The 13786-nt window shown below is 38.4% G+C and overlaps 1 protein-coding gene across 8 annotated transcripts in view; it reads right to left on the bottom strand.

Annotated features, from left to right (window-relative positions):
- The window catches only part of EZH2 (enhancer of zeste 2 polycomb repressive complex 2 subunit), a 52379-nt gene that overhangs the window by 7508 nt on the left and 31085 nt on the right, over positions 1 to 13786 (bottom strand). For all 8 annotated transcript variants that reach the window (XM_062625341.1, XM_062625343.1, XM_062625340.1 and 5 more), the window contains 6 exons: positions 13450 to 13552; positions 12663 to 12826; positions 6318 to 6409; positions 4747 to 4987; positions 4167 to 4336; positions 3703 to 3797 (listed from right to left, as the gene is read on the bottom strand). In XM_062625341.1, the coding sequence (XP_062481325.1) occupies positions 3703 to 3797; positions 4167 to 4336; positions 4747 to 4987; positions 6318 to 6409; positions 12663 to 12826; positions 13450 to 13552 (865 nt within the window). The remainder of the gene's footprint in view (positions 1 to 3702; positions 3798 to 4166; positions 4337 to 4746; positions 4988 to 6317; positions 6410 to 12662; positions 12827 to 13449; positions 13553 to 13786) is intronic.

Genomic DNA, 13786 nt, shown 5'->3' with positions numbered 1-13786 from the left:
TAGACTTCTTAAAACACCATTTAATTAGAAATCAGTATGATTTTTTTCCTTTGGTAAACACTATCTTAATACTTCAAGCATAAAATGCCACTAGCTGACTCGTGGCCACCTGAGACTTTTTGGTTTCCATGGAAAACTATAGGCTGTATGGACAAGATCATGTGAATATAACAAAGATTGCCACCATCAAAGCATTAACCCTAACATCTCATAACGGATAGAAAATCAAATACAACAGTCACAACGGCAAAGGCATCCTTTGTCACCCATTCTTTGGGCGACATGGTCTAGGGTGAAGCATCCCTGCCCATGGAACTAGACTATATTAAGGTCCTTTCCAACCCTAACTATTCTATGATTCTACCAGCATGGCTGCTCTTGTAAGAGATGGGTGTCACAGAAAGAAGAGAACCTAGCAAGGAAGAAGCTGCAGACGTACAGTGTAAGCATGAATTGTGGGGAATGACAAAAGACAGCATGAAGCAAGCTGCTAACATTGACCAATTCAACAGGAGGTTTGCTTAGCACAAACAAATAGTACATCCATTGACTAGTAGCTTTCAAAAACTACCAGGAAGCACTGCAAGTTCCCCCAGCTGGCGCACAAGCTGAAGCCTGAGTGAGTACCATACTAGAAGTGGACTACTTCAGCTATCTGCCCTGTAATCTGCTACCTCAACCAGAAACAAAATGCAAGATCTGGTCCCATGCACAAGGAAGTAAAAGAAAGGGAAAGACAAAATGGACAAAGCTCTCGTGACTTGAAGCACTGTAAAAAACAAGGCAGCAAATTGGAAACTCAGTGGCAGATCTCCAAGCAAGCAGGTGGATGTACATCTGGTTCCTGACATCTGCAGAATAGCCACCTTAGAAAACAAGTGTTTCCAGAAGCATTATGACAGAAGCTGTCAAAAATATTGTTCCTCTGTGCTAACAATCAGTGTTTTTAGGAGGCACTGCTATAAGCTAATCAGGCAGTAGGAATGCATTCTTTGGAAGAAGTAACAATAGCATTTCTTTCTCTGCACATGGATACTCTGCTACCAGAAACAGCACTGAAAACTCAAAATACGTGACCAATGATGTCAATGTATGTTAGTTAATTCTGTGCAGTGTTTGATTTTCTGGCAGCACTCAAAGACTTCTTTTCAGCCTCCCAAATCATCTTATCCAAAGCCTCTTCACCACTCTAAGACTTGGCCTTCCAACCAGGTGGCATAGAGAATATCTGTGCCAATGCCTCAACTGCATGTGCTGCCCGATAACAGTGAGACTTTAAGTATCTATTAAAGGGCACCCTGAACTCTAAGGAAGAGCTATGTGACATATTGAAACTTATGCAGTGCACAGCAGCCCAGCAGAAGGTGGAGGAAAACCAGAAAATGGGAAAAAAGAAATCCTGTCAAATAAATTTGACTAAGTAAGCGAAGAATAGGGGATGAGGGAGGGGAGGAAAACAAAAAACAATCGAGAAGCAGCATTACATGGCCCTACAATCAACAACAGATCCTTACTAACCCAGAGGAAGGACTGCTGGTTTATTAAAGCAAATATAACTCAGCTTCCAGCAATGGAAGAAAACACATACACATAACAGAATGACCATTACTCTTTCTTGGTTCAGATTTTTCTGTTGGCTTCTATATGAAGTACTTGGTCCTCCAGTAAAGCAGAGTTTTTACAAACTGCCAGGTCCAATGCATGGGATGTGCTCTGACACTTACTGGCTCTGCAGAAAACAAGTGTCTTCTCTCATCAATTGGCCTTATTGTGGCTATCTAACAAAACGGACACTGGAAGGGGGAAAAGAATATCTTTTACTACCCGAGAGGGCTGTGGCCTTGCCAACTAGTTGCTCAGTATGCCTATACAGGCACCAAGATCAGATGGGAAGAAGTCTTATGAGAAAATTTGGTATCAAATCAGTTACAAGAGGCCATTAAAAGCAGCTTTCTTACTCTAGGAGTAAGTAAAGTCAACTAAAAGAAACTTAAGAAACAGAGAAAGACTTCCAGATGGTTTTCCCAATTGCTAGTTGTGTGCCACCTTTAGAGTGCTCAGATTACAGTAGTATGCAGATGGGGTAATGATTTTCCTTTGTCAAAGACTACTGCACACAGAAGAACAGAGACAGCTGGATTGCCACATAGTCTGGAAAAATCAATGGATTTATCTCCTTCCTTCAATGAGATTTAAAAGAATTGTCACTTCAAAAACTAAATTGCTAGCATAAAAGTTTTTATACTGTTAACTAATAACAAAACACCACCAAGAAATCCCACGTAATGGTATCTGGTTTCACTTATTTGGGGAAAAATCCTAAACAACATACCCCCTAAAAGTCTCAAAACTCCTTCAAAACAGTGTCAACACGGTAACCATACAATCTATTTCATCTTAAAATACATTTGAGCCTTTTAGTAGCTCTTTTCAAATAGATGTAGTGGCACCATTTTGATAGCAAACTCTGTCAATCTGAAAGAAAACTAATTCCCAAAGTTGCACTATGGCTAATATAACTCCAAATTTAAACAGCCAAGCCCACCAAATGCCCATAAACTTGAAAACTATGCCAACAGCATTAAATAGATAGCTTTTGGTATGAATAAGATCTCTTCCAGATGCTCACTGAATCTTTTCCTAACTTGTATCAGTTGCCTCCCTGCTACAAAGCAGAAACATGCTACTCCACGTCAACAGTACCTCTGAGCCAGTAGCAGGGATTTACCTAAACCTGGAAATACTAAATATACTTAGGCAAGCTAAGAGATAAAAACTGGAAGAAGAACTGGAACAACAAACTTGGGGGAAGTAAGGGAAGTTAAAAGGAGAAATAGGAAACTTTATGGAAAAAAAGTGTACTTATTGCTCACAGAAAGAAATGCTCTTGCTAATTTTCAGTCAGCTTTTTATCTCCTATGTTTTTATCCCCAGGAATAAAACTATGCAACGTAGAGCTGCATTTTTCAAACCTCAGGATTCTCAAAGAAAAAATGGCTTTCACTGACAGACAGCAGCCACTGAGTTCACGATTTCAACAGAAATTGTTTCAGATGGTCTTTGTGGCTCAAGCAAAAGGCCTGGTTTTGTTCTTCATTGCAGCTTCACTTCGAATAACTTGTTAACCTGGTCCTTTAAAGTTCTAGTTGATTACAAAACTGAGGTGCTACCAAGGAATAGTATCTCTTAAAAGAAAAAGGCAATCCTCTAGTTTGCTAAAACGCTTTTGCTTACTGACCATCTGAATCATAATGGAAGACGCTTCACCATAAAAACCCCATAAGCTTTAATCTAGGAAATACCATATAATCATTATTGAATCCCGTTATAACAATTCTAAAACACATGATTTATTGCTGCAAACAAAATTATACCACAATATCCTGAATGTTATAACAAGCTGTGTAGAGAATTTCCAATTTAACTTAGTTCGACTACTTGCAGCAATACACCTAGAAGAACCTGGCTGTAAAAGAGGTTAAAAAAGAAGGGAGACGGTAAGAGAAGTGGAAGGTTACACTTGCCAATGCAGTAAGACTTTTGTCTGAAACCAAAACACCACTTTGCTCTAATGCTGCAAATTTTGGTTTTGGAAGCAAAAGGTGAAGAATTGCATGACTTTTTCCTCCAAAATACTTTCGGTTCTGATCCCCTGTATCTCAAATTTATTGTTATGCTAAGGTTATTTAGTAACAGATTTACCTGTGTTTCCTTTTCTTCTTTCTGGGAGGAGTATCAACATCTTCAGCAGGGACTGGAGCAATAATACTAGATTCCTTTACTCTAAACTCATACACCTAACAAGAGATACCATAATACATCCACGATAAATCTCTCACTGGTAGAAAGTTGCTCATTTTCCAAGTTAGTATGATTTCCTCCAACCAACAACTTACAGATTATATCCAGTCATAGTCTCTTTTCAAGACATTTAAAGTTGATTGTCATTTAACAACAGTCTAATTTAAGCCTCCTGTAAATTTAATTTTAAAATAGTTTTAAAACTAACTTTTATCTACTTGTGGCATGAATTCTGGATCATAGCATTCTTGGGAAAACCAAGAAAATTCATTAATTTTCTCTTTTAGTAATCAATACTAGTATTTCTGTACTTCAGTTTTAAAAGTAAAGTGCTATCATCCTTAGTAAGTAGCTTCTCTTCTTACCTGCCTGCACGTTTTGGTCCCAATCAATCTGGCAATTGCACAGAAGTTGTCATAGTAGGTGCCAATAAGAACTCTAAACATTGAGGCTTCTGCACCACTCCATTCCACGTTCTCTGGAGGCTCAATATTTGGCTTCATCTTTATTGGTGTTTGACACCTAGAATTTGCTTCTGTAATAAATAATTGAGAGTACGGGTCAATGGAAGGCTGTGTTCCAAAAATTTTATATCGCCTTTAAAAATGTGTAATAATTAATTGTCCTTAAATATATCCCAGGTTTCTGTTGCTTTTTCCTAATTCAAGTGCCACAACAACACAGCACTTTCCACGTACCCCTTCAAGAAGTTAAAAATTAGGTAACAGTAGCTACTGAAATCACATGATCTCACCTCTATATATAAATTGAGACAATCTAGAAATTTTCTTAGTCTTCTCTTTGATTAAGCTCATGTTATTAGTGTCTTTTGAGTCAGATCCATATATTCCAAACACATGGTTTCTAGGATCACTGGGCTCAACTTGTTTTTAATTCTCTTAAGCACTGCAGCAAACTGAATAAAGAAGCCTTGACTAGCCTTACCAGAGGAACTAGATGTTTCATCTTTCTTTTCTTCTTCTTCTTTATCATTATTTTCTCCTCCAGTTTCAGTTCCAGCTTCTCTATCGCTATCTGTGTCTTTAGATTCCAACACATTTATTGTTGGTGTACTAGGTCTGCTGGTGTTGTTTGGAAGTCTTCCCCTCCGGCGGCCACCGGGGCGCTTCGGTGGTGTCTTTATGCGCTCAGCGGTCAAGGCAGCTGCAAACTCCTTTGCACCTTCCTAAACACAAAACATTACCATTTTCAGTAAAAGAATTATCATAGAATCACAGAATGGTTTGGGTTGGAAAGGACCTTAAGATCATCCAGTTCCAACCCCCTGCCACGGGCAGGGACACCTCACACTAGACCATGGCGCCCAAGGCTCTGTCCCACCTGGCCTTGAACACCGCCAGGGCTGGGGCAGCCACAGCTTCTCTGAGCACCCTGTGCCAGTGCCTCAGCACCCGCACAGTAAAGAACTTCTGCCTTTTATCTAACCTGAACTACCCTGTTTCAGTTTGAACCCATCACCCCTTGCCCTATTGCTACAGTCTCTGGCGAAGAGTCCCTCTCCAGCATCCTTGTAGGCCCCCTTCAGATATTGGAAAGCTGCTGAGGCCTAAAACCTCATAGCAAAAACTGTTTTCAGCTACGTCAGGGATTGAGGGAGATCACATTCTACTTGCATACTATGTAACTTTGCATTATTCTACAAATTAATCACATACACACAAATTCCAGTTAAATGTTCTCTAACCATTAACATAAATACTTCTGATGCCATAATGAAAACAACCCCAACCCTACATTTACAAAGCATTTATGTCAGCATTAGAGTTCCACTTTCATTTTGACTGCCAAGTGAAAAACAATTCAGTAGTAAAGATCTGTTTTTCTAGATGACAAAAAAATAAGAGAATTTGCCACAGAGAATACCCTTCAAAATACAAGAACTCTCCCTTGCACATGGCACTTAAACAATATGCATTTCTGCATTTTTAAAAATGCAGTCACTGGTAATTTGTTTTCAGGTGGAAAAGGGTCTGACAATTCATAGTCAATTTCTAGATTGGAAAATTAGGTGGTTTCTCAAAAAAAATTAGGAGAAGTATGAGAGATTTGAAATTTTATTATTAAGGATTTCACCTTATTAACTTCTATCCTGTTGTTTCTTAAGAGCACAAATACTGGATAGAATATGCCTTCAGCAAACTAAAACACCTTTATCATTTTGAGTTGTAATTTTATGTACGAGAGAGCTAAAAGTCTGCAAGACCCAGACCTTTGACTAAATTGGATACAATAGCAGCAACACATTATTAGGAAGCAAATCTTTCTTCCTTACAATTATCTTAGGCTACATCTAATAGAGCTGAAATTATTGCTACTTAGACTTTCATTTGATGATTGCAAGTTACCTCTTTTCTTGCGCACAAGCTGAAGATAACATACTTGACTGCAAGTGGCACACAAGTACATGCACTATCATAGACTCAGCATGTCCTTACACTAAGTGTAGCTTGCTAGCACTAGCACTTAGTGAATTCTAATATACGAAATTATCTTACCAGATGTTGATAACAATGCGGTCCACAAGGCTTATTATCTAATGCTGTTTCTGTATTCTTTCGTTTATAAGTATTAGGAGTTGCATGGAATGCTGTTGAATCAAAACATCACATTTGTAAGTTTTAATATGAAAATACATTCAATACCTAACCTCAAACAGTACCAAAAATACAAGGTTTGCCAAGACTTTACTAAAAATAGAATAAAAATTGTAAGAAATGGAAAAAAAAACTATAAAATAAACCCATCTAGTGACATTTGACTTACCACTTAAATACAGAGACAGCGCATGGTTAAATTTTGCTTATGCCTGTTTACATCAGTGAACGCAATCATTCCATTTGTTTCATGTATCAAGGAAGACTTGCTATGTCTCTCTTCCCAACAAGCAGAACAGACTTTACTTCCATTACCATGTTAAACAGAATTATTCAGGGCTTCCCCTATTAATGCATGATCCTTTTTCAACCAGTAAGATTAAGGTGTGCAATTTCTATCTTGACAAAAAATCCAACCCCACACACTTTGGAAAGGCAATGGACCTGCTTTTCATTTCTGTTAAGAGAGAAGGACACATAAGCATTTTACTCTAGTAGTGTATCAGCATTACAAATAAGCTGACAGGTGGTAAGAGTTCAGTTCCCATATCCCAGCTGCAGGGTAAGTTAGCATTGCAAAGCACTGTGGATCAGAACAACCACAGTTATGCCTGCAACTTGCAGAGAAGTGTCTGCTCATGTATCTGAGGGACTAAATAGCTCTGTATCAGTTGCAGAACAATGACTTGGAATAGAGCAGAACTGGGCATGAGCACCTTTATAACAGTTTATAACAGAGAGTTTCCTACCCATTCCCTTTGCCAGAGCTCATCTCTACCAGCTCTCTCCCCATGCAATCTCTGCCTCCCCGCAGAATGTTTTCAGAGAGACTGACTTTCCCAGTTCTGCAGGAAGTCTTGGTAACTCCTCTGTATCCCTTACTTAACTGAAGTCTGGAAAACCTGCAGCTAGATTCTCACCAGAATTCATATTCATGGCTGCAGATTTTACCAGGAGCTTTTAGAAATACCATCGCCAGTTTTCTGCAATTCTCTTTTTAACAAGAATTCCTCCATGCTCAAGCCTGCATTTTTTTGGTTTTATATATATTAAATGCATGTATATAAATATACATATGTATGTGTAAAGAAATACTCCCCCCCAACCCAGTGTGTTAAATAGTGTCATACACAACTGCAAGGAACAAAAATAGAGACCATACTCAAGCTAATAAAATAAGAAAGACTACTCAGTTCAAGCTGCTTGTTTTCTAATGCTCCATGAGGACCTACAAAAGACACCCATCTGAAAACACTATTTCCCAGCACTGTAAAAGCACTTCTGCTACAGTTTCACCACAGTTGCAGACAGGCAGCTGTAACCCACAGTTTTTCAACACTCAGTGAATAAAAAGTGTTAATGTTTAATCAGAAAGAATGTTACCCTGTTACCCATATTAATCCATAAGGGCTGTTCCATACCAATATCACACATATTGTTCCTCTTCAATAAGCCACCACCATAGACTTTCCTACTCATCTTGCTGGATTGTACACAAGGCTTCTCTTTGCAAGTCCACTATGCTTTCAAGACTGAACTTTCCAAATGCAGTTCCTTCCCTTTTAAAGAAGGTGGGCAGATCTCACATGTTTTCACAGGCAAAGTTTATAAAGCAAATCTCATTGCAGTGATCTGGCTTCCACACAGCTCCACAAGCACTTGTTGGCACCAGTGGGGAAGGTGACCAACGGTGACGAATACTTCATAAGAGAGCTTCTCTAATGAAACCACTCCATCTTGGAACCATCACTTCATACTCCCCTCCCATAAGGTGGGGAAAGGTGTACTGGAAATCAAATCATAAATTCTATAATGTAATGCCTGTATTAATTAAACAGTATAAAAGTATCACTAATAATATTGCATCACTTTCTCCAGAGAAATACACTACACTCTGTGAATCTGGAATCACAAAAAAGTTTCAATTTACCATATATGGACATACAGATATGTAAAAATTATTTGCAAGCAAGTATAGGAATATAATTTATGCATATTGTTGCTACTCTTTCTTCCCCCACATTCCAGCTTTTACGTGATACATCACTCCTCATGCATTTCAATATGCTCATGCATTTTGTAGGTAAAATATGCTAAATAACAAAGAAAGCTTGCAATTTAATGCAAAGATATTCCACCTTTTTCCAGCTTTTAAGAAAAAAATGAGATGATGGGAGCCCCTCCACTCAAACGTGCCAGGGGAAAACACCCACACATTTCAACACTGCACCTTTAGACCTGCACAATATACTGTTTAGTTCATTCAGGGCTTTACACTCTCTTCAACCGCAAGGAAAATCATTTTGCAACGAGGCAAGAGAACAGGAAGAGATTTGCAAGCCATGACCCACATCAGACTGCTGCAATGTGCAGAAATCAAACCTATTCTTTTCACGTGTATTTTGCAGATGCAAAGGTTTCTCTCAGGAGTTCATTTGTGCTAGGTCCTTAAATGAGTGTTTAAAAAAAAAAAACTGTTTTCCTTTAGACAATGAAGAAACGTTTAGTTTGTAACACAGTGAAACAAATCAATGTTTGACTTTTTAAATCAGCAAGACCTCAAAAATACACTATCTCATACACTTAATATTAAAATATATCTTGTATTCCACTACATCAAAAAAGAACATAGTCTAAGTACTGACAGCTACAGCCGGAATCTACCTTACTGTTGTGAGATATTTTCTGGGAGGCTTCTTAGAATGAAAGGACCCAGAACTCTTTGTAAAGCTGCACTACGAGTCTTGCAAATATCAGTAGGTTTTGTTAGTTTGGTGGGGGTTTTTTTAAAATCAAAGACTACTTTGCAGACTTTCCTAAATAACTGAACTCCATATTTCTTCAATAACTTCCTTAAGAAAGTCATTCTAAAACTGCTTCACTAAGCATGTTTTCTGTCTTCGAGAGTTATTACCTGTCTCATTCCCAAAGGGGTCAATTCTGGTATTTTTCATAACGTGAAAGTACACAGGCAAGAGCTTAGCCTGAAATGTACATTTGCTTCACAGTCAAGCTATTTGGGAAATTCTCCCTACCTGATATTTTTCCTTCTTCTAAATTCTTTGTTAGTCCAGACATTTAGGCATAATTCCTTGCTGTCAGCAAATGAAGTCGGTACACAAGTTTTTTCAGTAATGTCATCACCTGCACATAAAGGGATTGCCAGGTCGTCAAGGGGACTTGACACGTTAAAAGTCTAATGATAACTTTTCCAATATTTAACCCAAATGCTCTAGAACAAAGATTGGAAACTCCATACAATAAGGCTAGTAACAAAAACGGAGTCTAAGAGGGGGGCAATTATAGAAATCAAACCCAGACCTAATAGAATTCCTGGGTTGGTTTTGGTTTTTTAATTCTCTGCCTTCTCCAGAGAAATCTAGCTTTCAAAGTACAAATCTGATCACTACAGCCCACCACATTCCCAAAGTAATTCATCAAAAAGAGCATCTGCAGAAGCCAGGACATCACTCTTTAGCTCTTGGTGATTGGAAGAAGAAGAACATAGGAACAACTGATTAGGGTGCTAGTAGAAATTTTTCTTTTTAAAGAAGCTAAATATTGAAGTTGTTACAGAAACACCGAAAACTGCTGATGAAGCCTTCCAATCACCAGAGCAGGCTTTTTTTGATGGTTACTTATTCCCAGCAAAGCATCTGATGGATTTGACCAACAGCCTTAAGTTTTCACAGCAAGCAAAGAGGTCTTACAACTGGCACTCTCAGTTTTTAACAGAAAGATCCCTAGCTCTAGACAGACACACAGACAGACAGACACACAAAGACAGGAAGCAATTCTCTCCCTTTGTTGTTACAAAAACAAAAAGCAGAAGGAAGCAATGGGTCCAAAGCAGTGATCAGGCACTGTAGTGGTGGGATTTGGGTATGTCTCCAGGGATTGGTGACTGAAGCATCGGTTTTCTACATTCAGGGTCCAGGCAGGAGGCAACATAGTGACTGTGTAAATCAAGCGCCAGGAGATGTCTTTGCAATGATCAAGTATCACATACATTTTTATCAGTGACAATGCAAGTGCTGCATAAGCTGTCATGAAGAGCATTATCATAACCAGTAGTTTCATACTGACACAAAGGTACACCTTGAATGCTTCCACAGTGGAAATGTTATTCTTCCTTCTTTCTGCTATGACCCTGAAAACCTGAAGAGATATCTTAAGGTTTAGGCCTTTTTAAGTACGAGGCATGGTTTAAAATGAAGCCTTGGACACACACCCCTTGGAAAGAATACTAACCTAAGGGACTTATCAAAAAATCACCAGCAACAAGAACTTAGGCAGTCTTTTAGCATAAACACTTTGTCTTCAATCTGAAGATTATGAACACAGAACTGAAAGGACGCTGCTAGTGGGAGAACTGAGGTCCTTCAGCACATCAGTGACATGACTCTGGACTTAGTCATTGGCTGAATCTGGCAGTTAAGAACATACCAAAATGAACAACACTATGAACCTGTCCTTCACAGCACTAGAACAAAAGAAGTCTCAGAGTTGGGGCCTCGAAACTGTGGACTCAAATCTGTAATACAGATTTTTCATGCCTACTCCAGAGTAGTAGGCATGAAAAAGTGGTCTGTGGATACTTTCAGTTCTACTTCCAACAATCTGCAAAAATTACTATGAAAGGCAAATATACATAAACTATGGAAGTAATCAAATATATGTGTACTTTAGAGAAGCCCGTATCTTCACTGGAAAACTCATACAAGTTTATAAAATTAATGAGAAAAATGGCCTAAAACCACCACTGCAGCAGTACCTAAAGTCGTCTTGGGTGCTACTAGAAGTTTGTTCTCGCTATGTCTGGACAATGCTCTCTGAAGGACTTAAAATCCAAAATCCTTTTAAAGTCATCAAACTAGACTGGCATTCAGTCACACTGCTAGACTACTGAGAGTGTCAAGAATATCTGTCAAGTCAGATGAATGGATTTGCCAAGAGGCAGCATATAGCTTCACTTCCCTGTCCTATCAACCAAGGCTACACACAGCATTTCTTAGATTGAATCATCCAGGCAACTAAGGTACTTCTAAACAAAACCTCCAGCTTCACAGAACTCACTGTGTTGAAGCTGGCTGAACAAGGCAGCAGCTATACCTCCAGAAGCTCATTGTTCTTAAACTTCAATCAGAAGTAAGAGCATCTTTCTTTGCATTTCAAGCAAGGCCTGCTTGCAAGGAGAAAATGAAACTAACAGACCTAACTCCAAAATCCACGAATACTAAAGAAACTAGGAACAGGAAAAGCTTCCCTCCACCCCACCTGCTGCAAACAATTCCAGTTCCTCCTCAAACTGAAAGGCAACTAAGGGATACCAAAAACCAGCACTGTGGAGAGCCTTCAGTGTGAAGTACAAATACAGGCATGTGTGCTAGATGAGGAGCTGCTAACAACACAGAGATTTCCAAACAAACACACATGCACACTCACAGTGGAACATGCAAATGAACAGTTGAGTTCAGTCAAAAGAGAAAATTAAGTTGGAAGAGAGGGCATCACAGTATTTAACTACAAGTCAAACCACTTCATATTTGACTGTTAGGTTCCCCTTTAGATTTGACCCCATTCTCAGAGAAAGAATTGTCTCAAGTAGTACTTCAGAAGTTCTTTTATTCTTCACACTTTGCAAATCTTAACATCATTGCTAACCCTCTTGTTAAATCCTTCCCCCAAAAGAATGGGACAACACAAGAGTAATTCAATGGAAAGGATATCACAATTTCTAAATTCAACTGTCTGAAACAATTCTTCAAATCACCATGTATAAGTAAAGTGGCTAGAAAATAACCCCAGAGAATACAAGATAAGACTGTCCATGCCTATTCATTCTCCCTGCTGGAAAATTAAAGAAGTCTGATGAACAACCAGGTATTTTTATGGAGAAATATAATTTATTCTCCATGCACAAACAGGAAATGGTAGAAAACAATGTAGTTTTCTTGAGGACTAAAAGAGAAGCAATGTTACAGGTTGGTCCAAGCTCTAAGTCTATACAAACCGCTAAGTGCAAAAAGGGCAACAAACCACCCCAAGCAGCTGCATTCAGTTTTTTGAGGTCTAGTTTTCACTGCTAAATTATGTCAACATGAACAAGTTGTTTTCATAAACTTTAGTGGTATTATTACAATTTTTTCCTTCTTTCCTTCCTTCTGTATTGCATCTTATGGTACTTTTAAGTTTCCCAACCTGCAAAAATTAAGAGCTATACAAGTGCACTATAACTGTACTTACGGTGCAAGAAGCAATCATATTTAAAACAGCGTCTACAGAAGAGGGTGTGAAAAGAGTGCAGGCTTTGCTCCCTCTGAACAGATTTAGCATTTGGTCCATCTATGTTTGGTGTGCATTCAGGAGGAAGTGCTCCAGGAAGCTGCTGCTCAGTAAGTTCTTTGTACCTTGAAAGAAAGGAAGAAATTGTATTTATTCAGTATAATGAAAAAGAAGTAATTTTTGATTCCAGTACCACTCTGCGTTTTCAGTGGCAAATTAGAAGAAATTTAAGAAGTATGTCCCAGCTAGAAAGGTCAATCTGTCAGTGACATGACAAGTTATTAATTTTACATTCATTAACATAAATATAAAATTGGCTAGAAAAGAATGCATTCACTTCCTGGACCACCATTTCCTCATATATATTACTCATTAACTCCAAAAAGATGACTTTTCTCTTCTTTTAAGAAAAGCTTTTATTTTACCACTTCAAAAAAATGTATTATGAAAAACATGCAAGCACCCACTTTTCAACAGTTTGAAAGCAAGGCTAAGAAACACCTCTGTGTTGTTAGACTTGGTGGGAACAGCCAATTCCAGTCAAGTATCACTTGCGAAGTTGCACAATGGCCACAGAAACTAGCTGCAAGAGGGGCCATTCCTAATCAACAAAGCTGTTAGCTGATTTTGAATGAAGTCCATTAAATATTGGTTAATTTAATTCCAATTAATCAGTATTTAATGAAGTCAAGGAATCTTTTGTTTCATAAAGTAGCACAGCAACATGTCTTAAGAAATACTTTCTTACTTCTCCTTCAATTCTTCTGCTGTACCCTTGTCTGGAAACATTGAGGAAATGGCTTCAAATATCTTGTCAGAAGGAAATCTCCGAGGTGGGTGGCTTTCTTTCTCTGTCAAAGAAGCAAACAAATTTGGAAAACAGAAAGGTTATATTTCTGCTCCTTTGCTACCTCTAGGAGGTGTTCAGAGAAAGGGGAACTTCGCCAAAATCCTAATAAAAAAAAAAGAAGCAAAAGGTTTTTATTTCTAAATGACCCACAAGTTAAACTACATTAAGTGATCTTTCCTGCTGAAAGAACTCTTTACTAGTAAAATTTGGAGATATCATTATTTCACCAGCAGAT

The sequence above is a fragment of the Pezoporus occidentalis genome, unplaced genomic scaffold, assembly GCF_034315485.1.
Source record: "Pezoporus occidentalis ecotype Australia unplaced genomic scaffold, CSIRO_AGI_Poc_V1 ctg28, whole genome shotgun sequence".
NCBI classification, from domain to species: Eukaryota; Metazoa; Chordata; class Aves; order Psittaciformes; family Psittacidae; genus Pezoporus; species Pezoporus occidentalis.
This window is presented reverse-complemented; position numbering and strand designations above follow the sequence as displayed.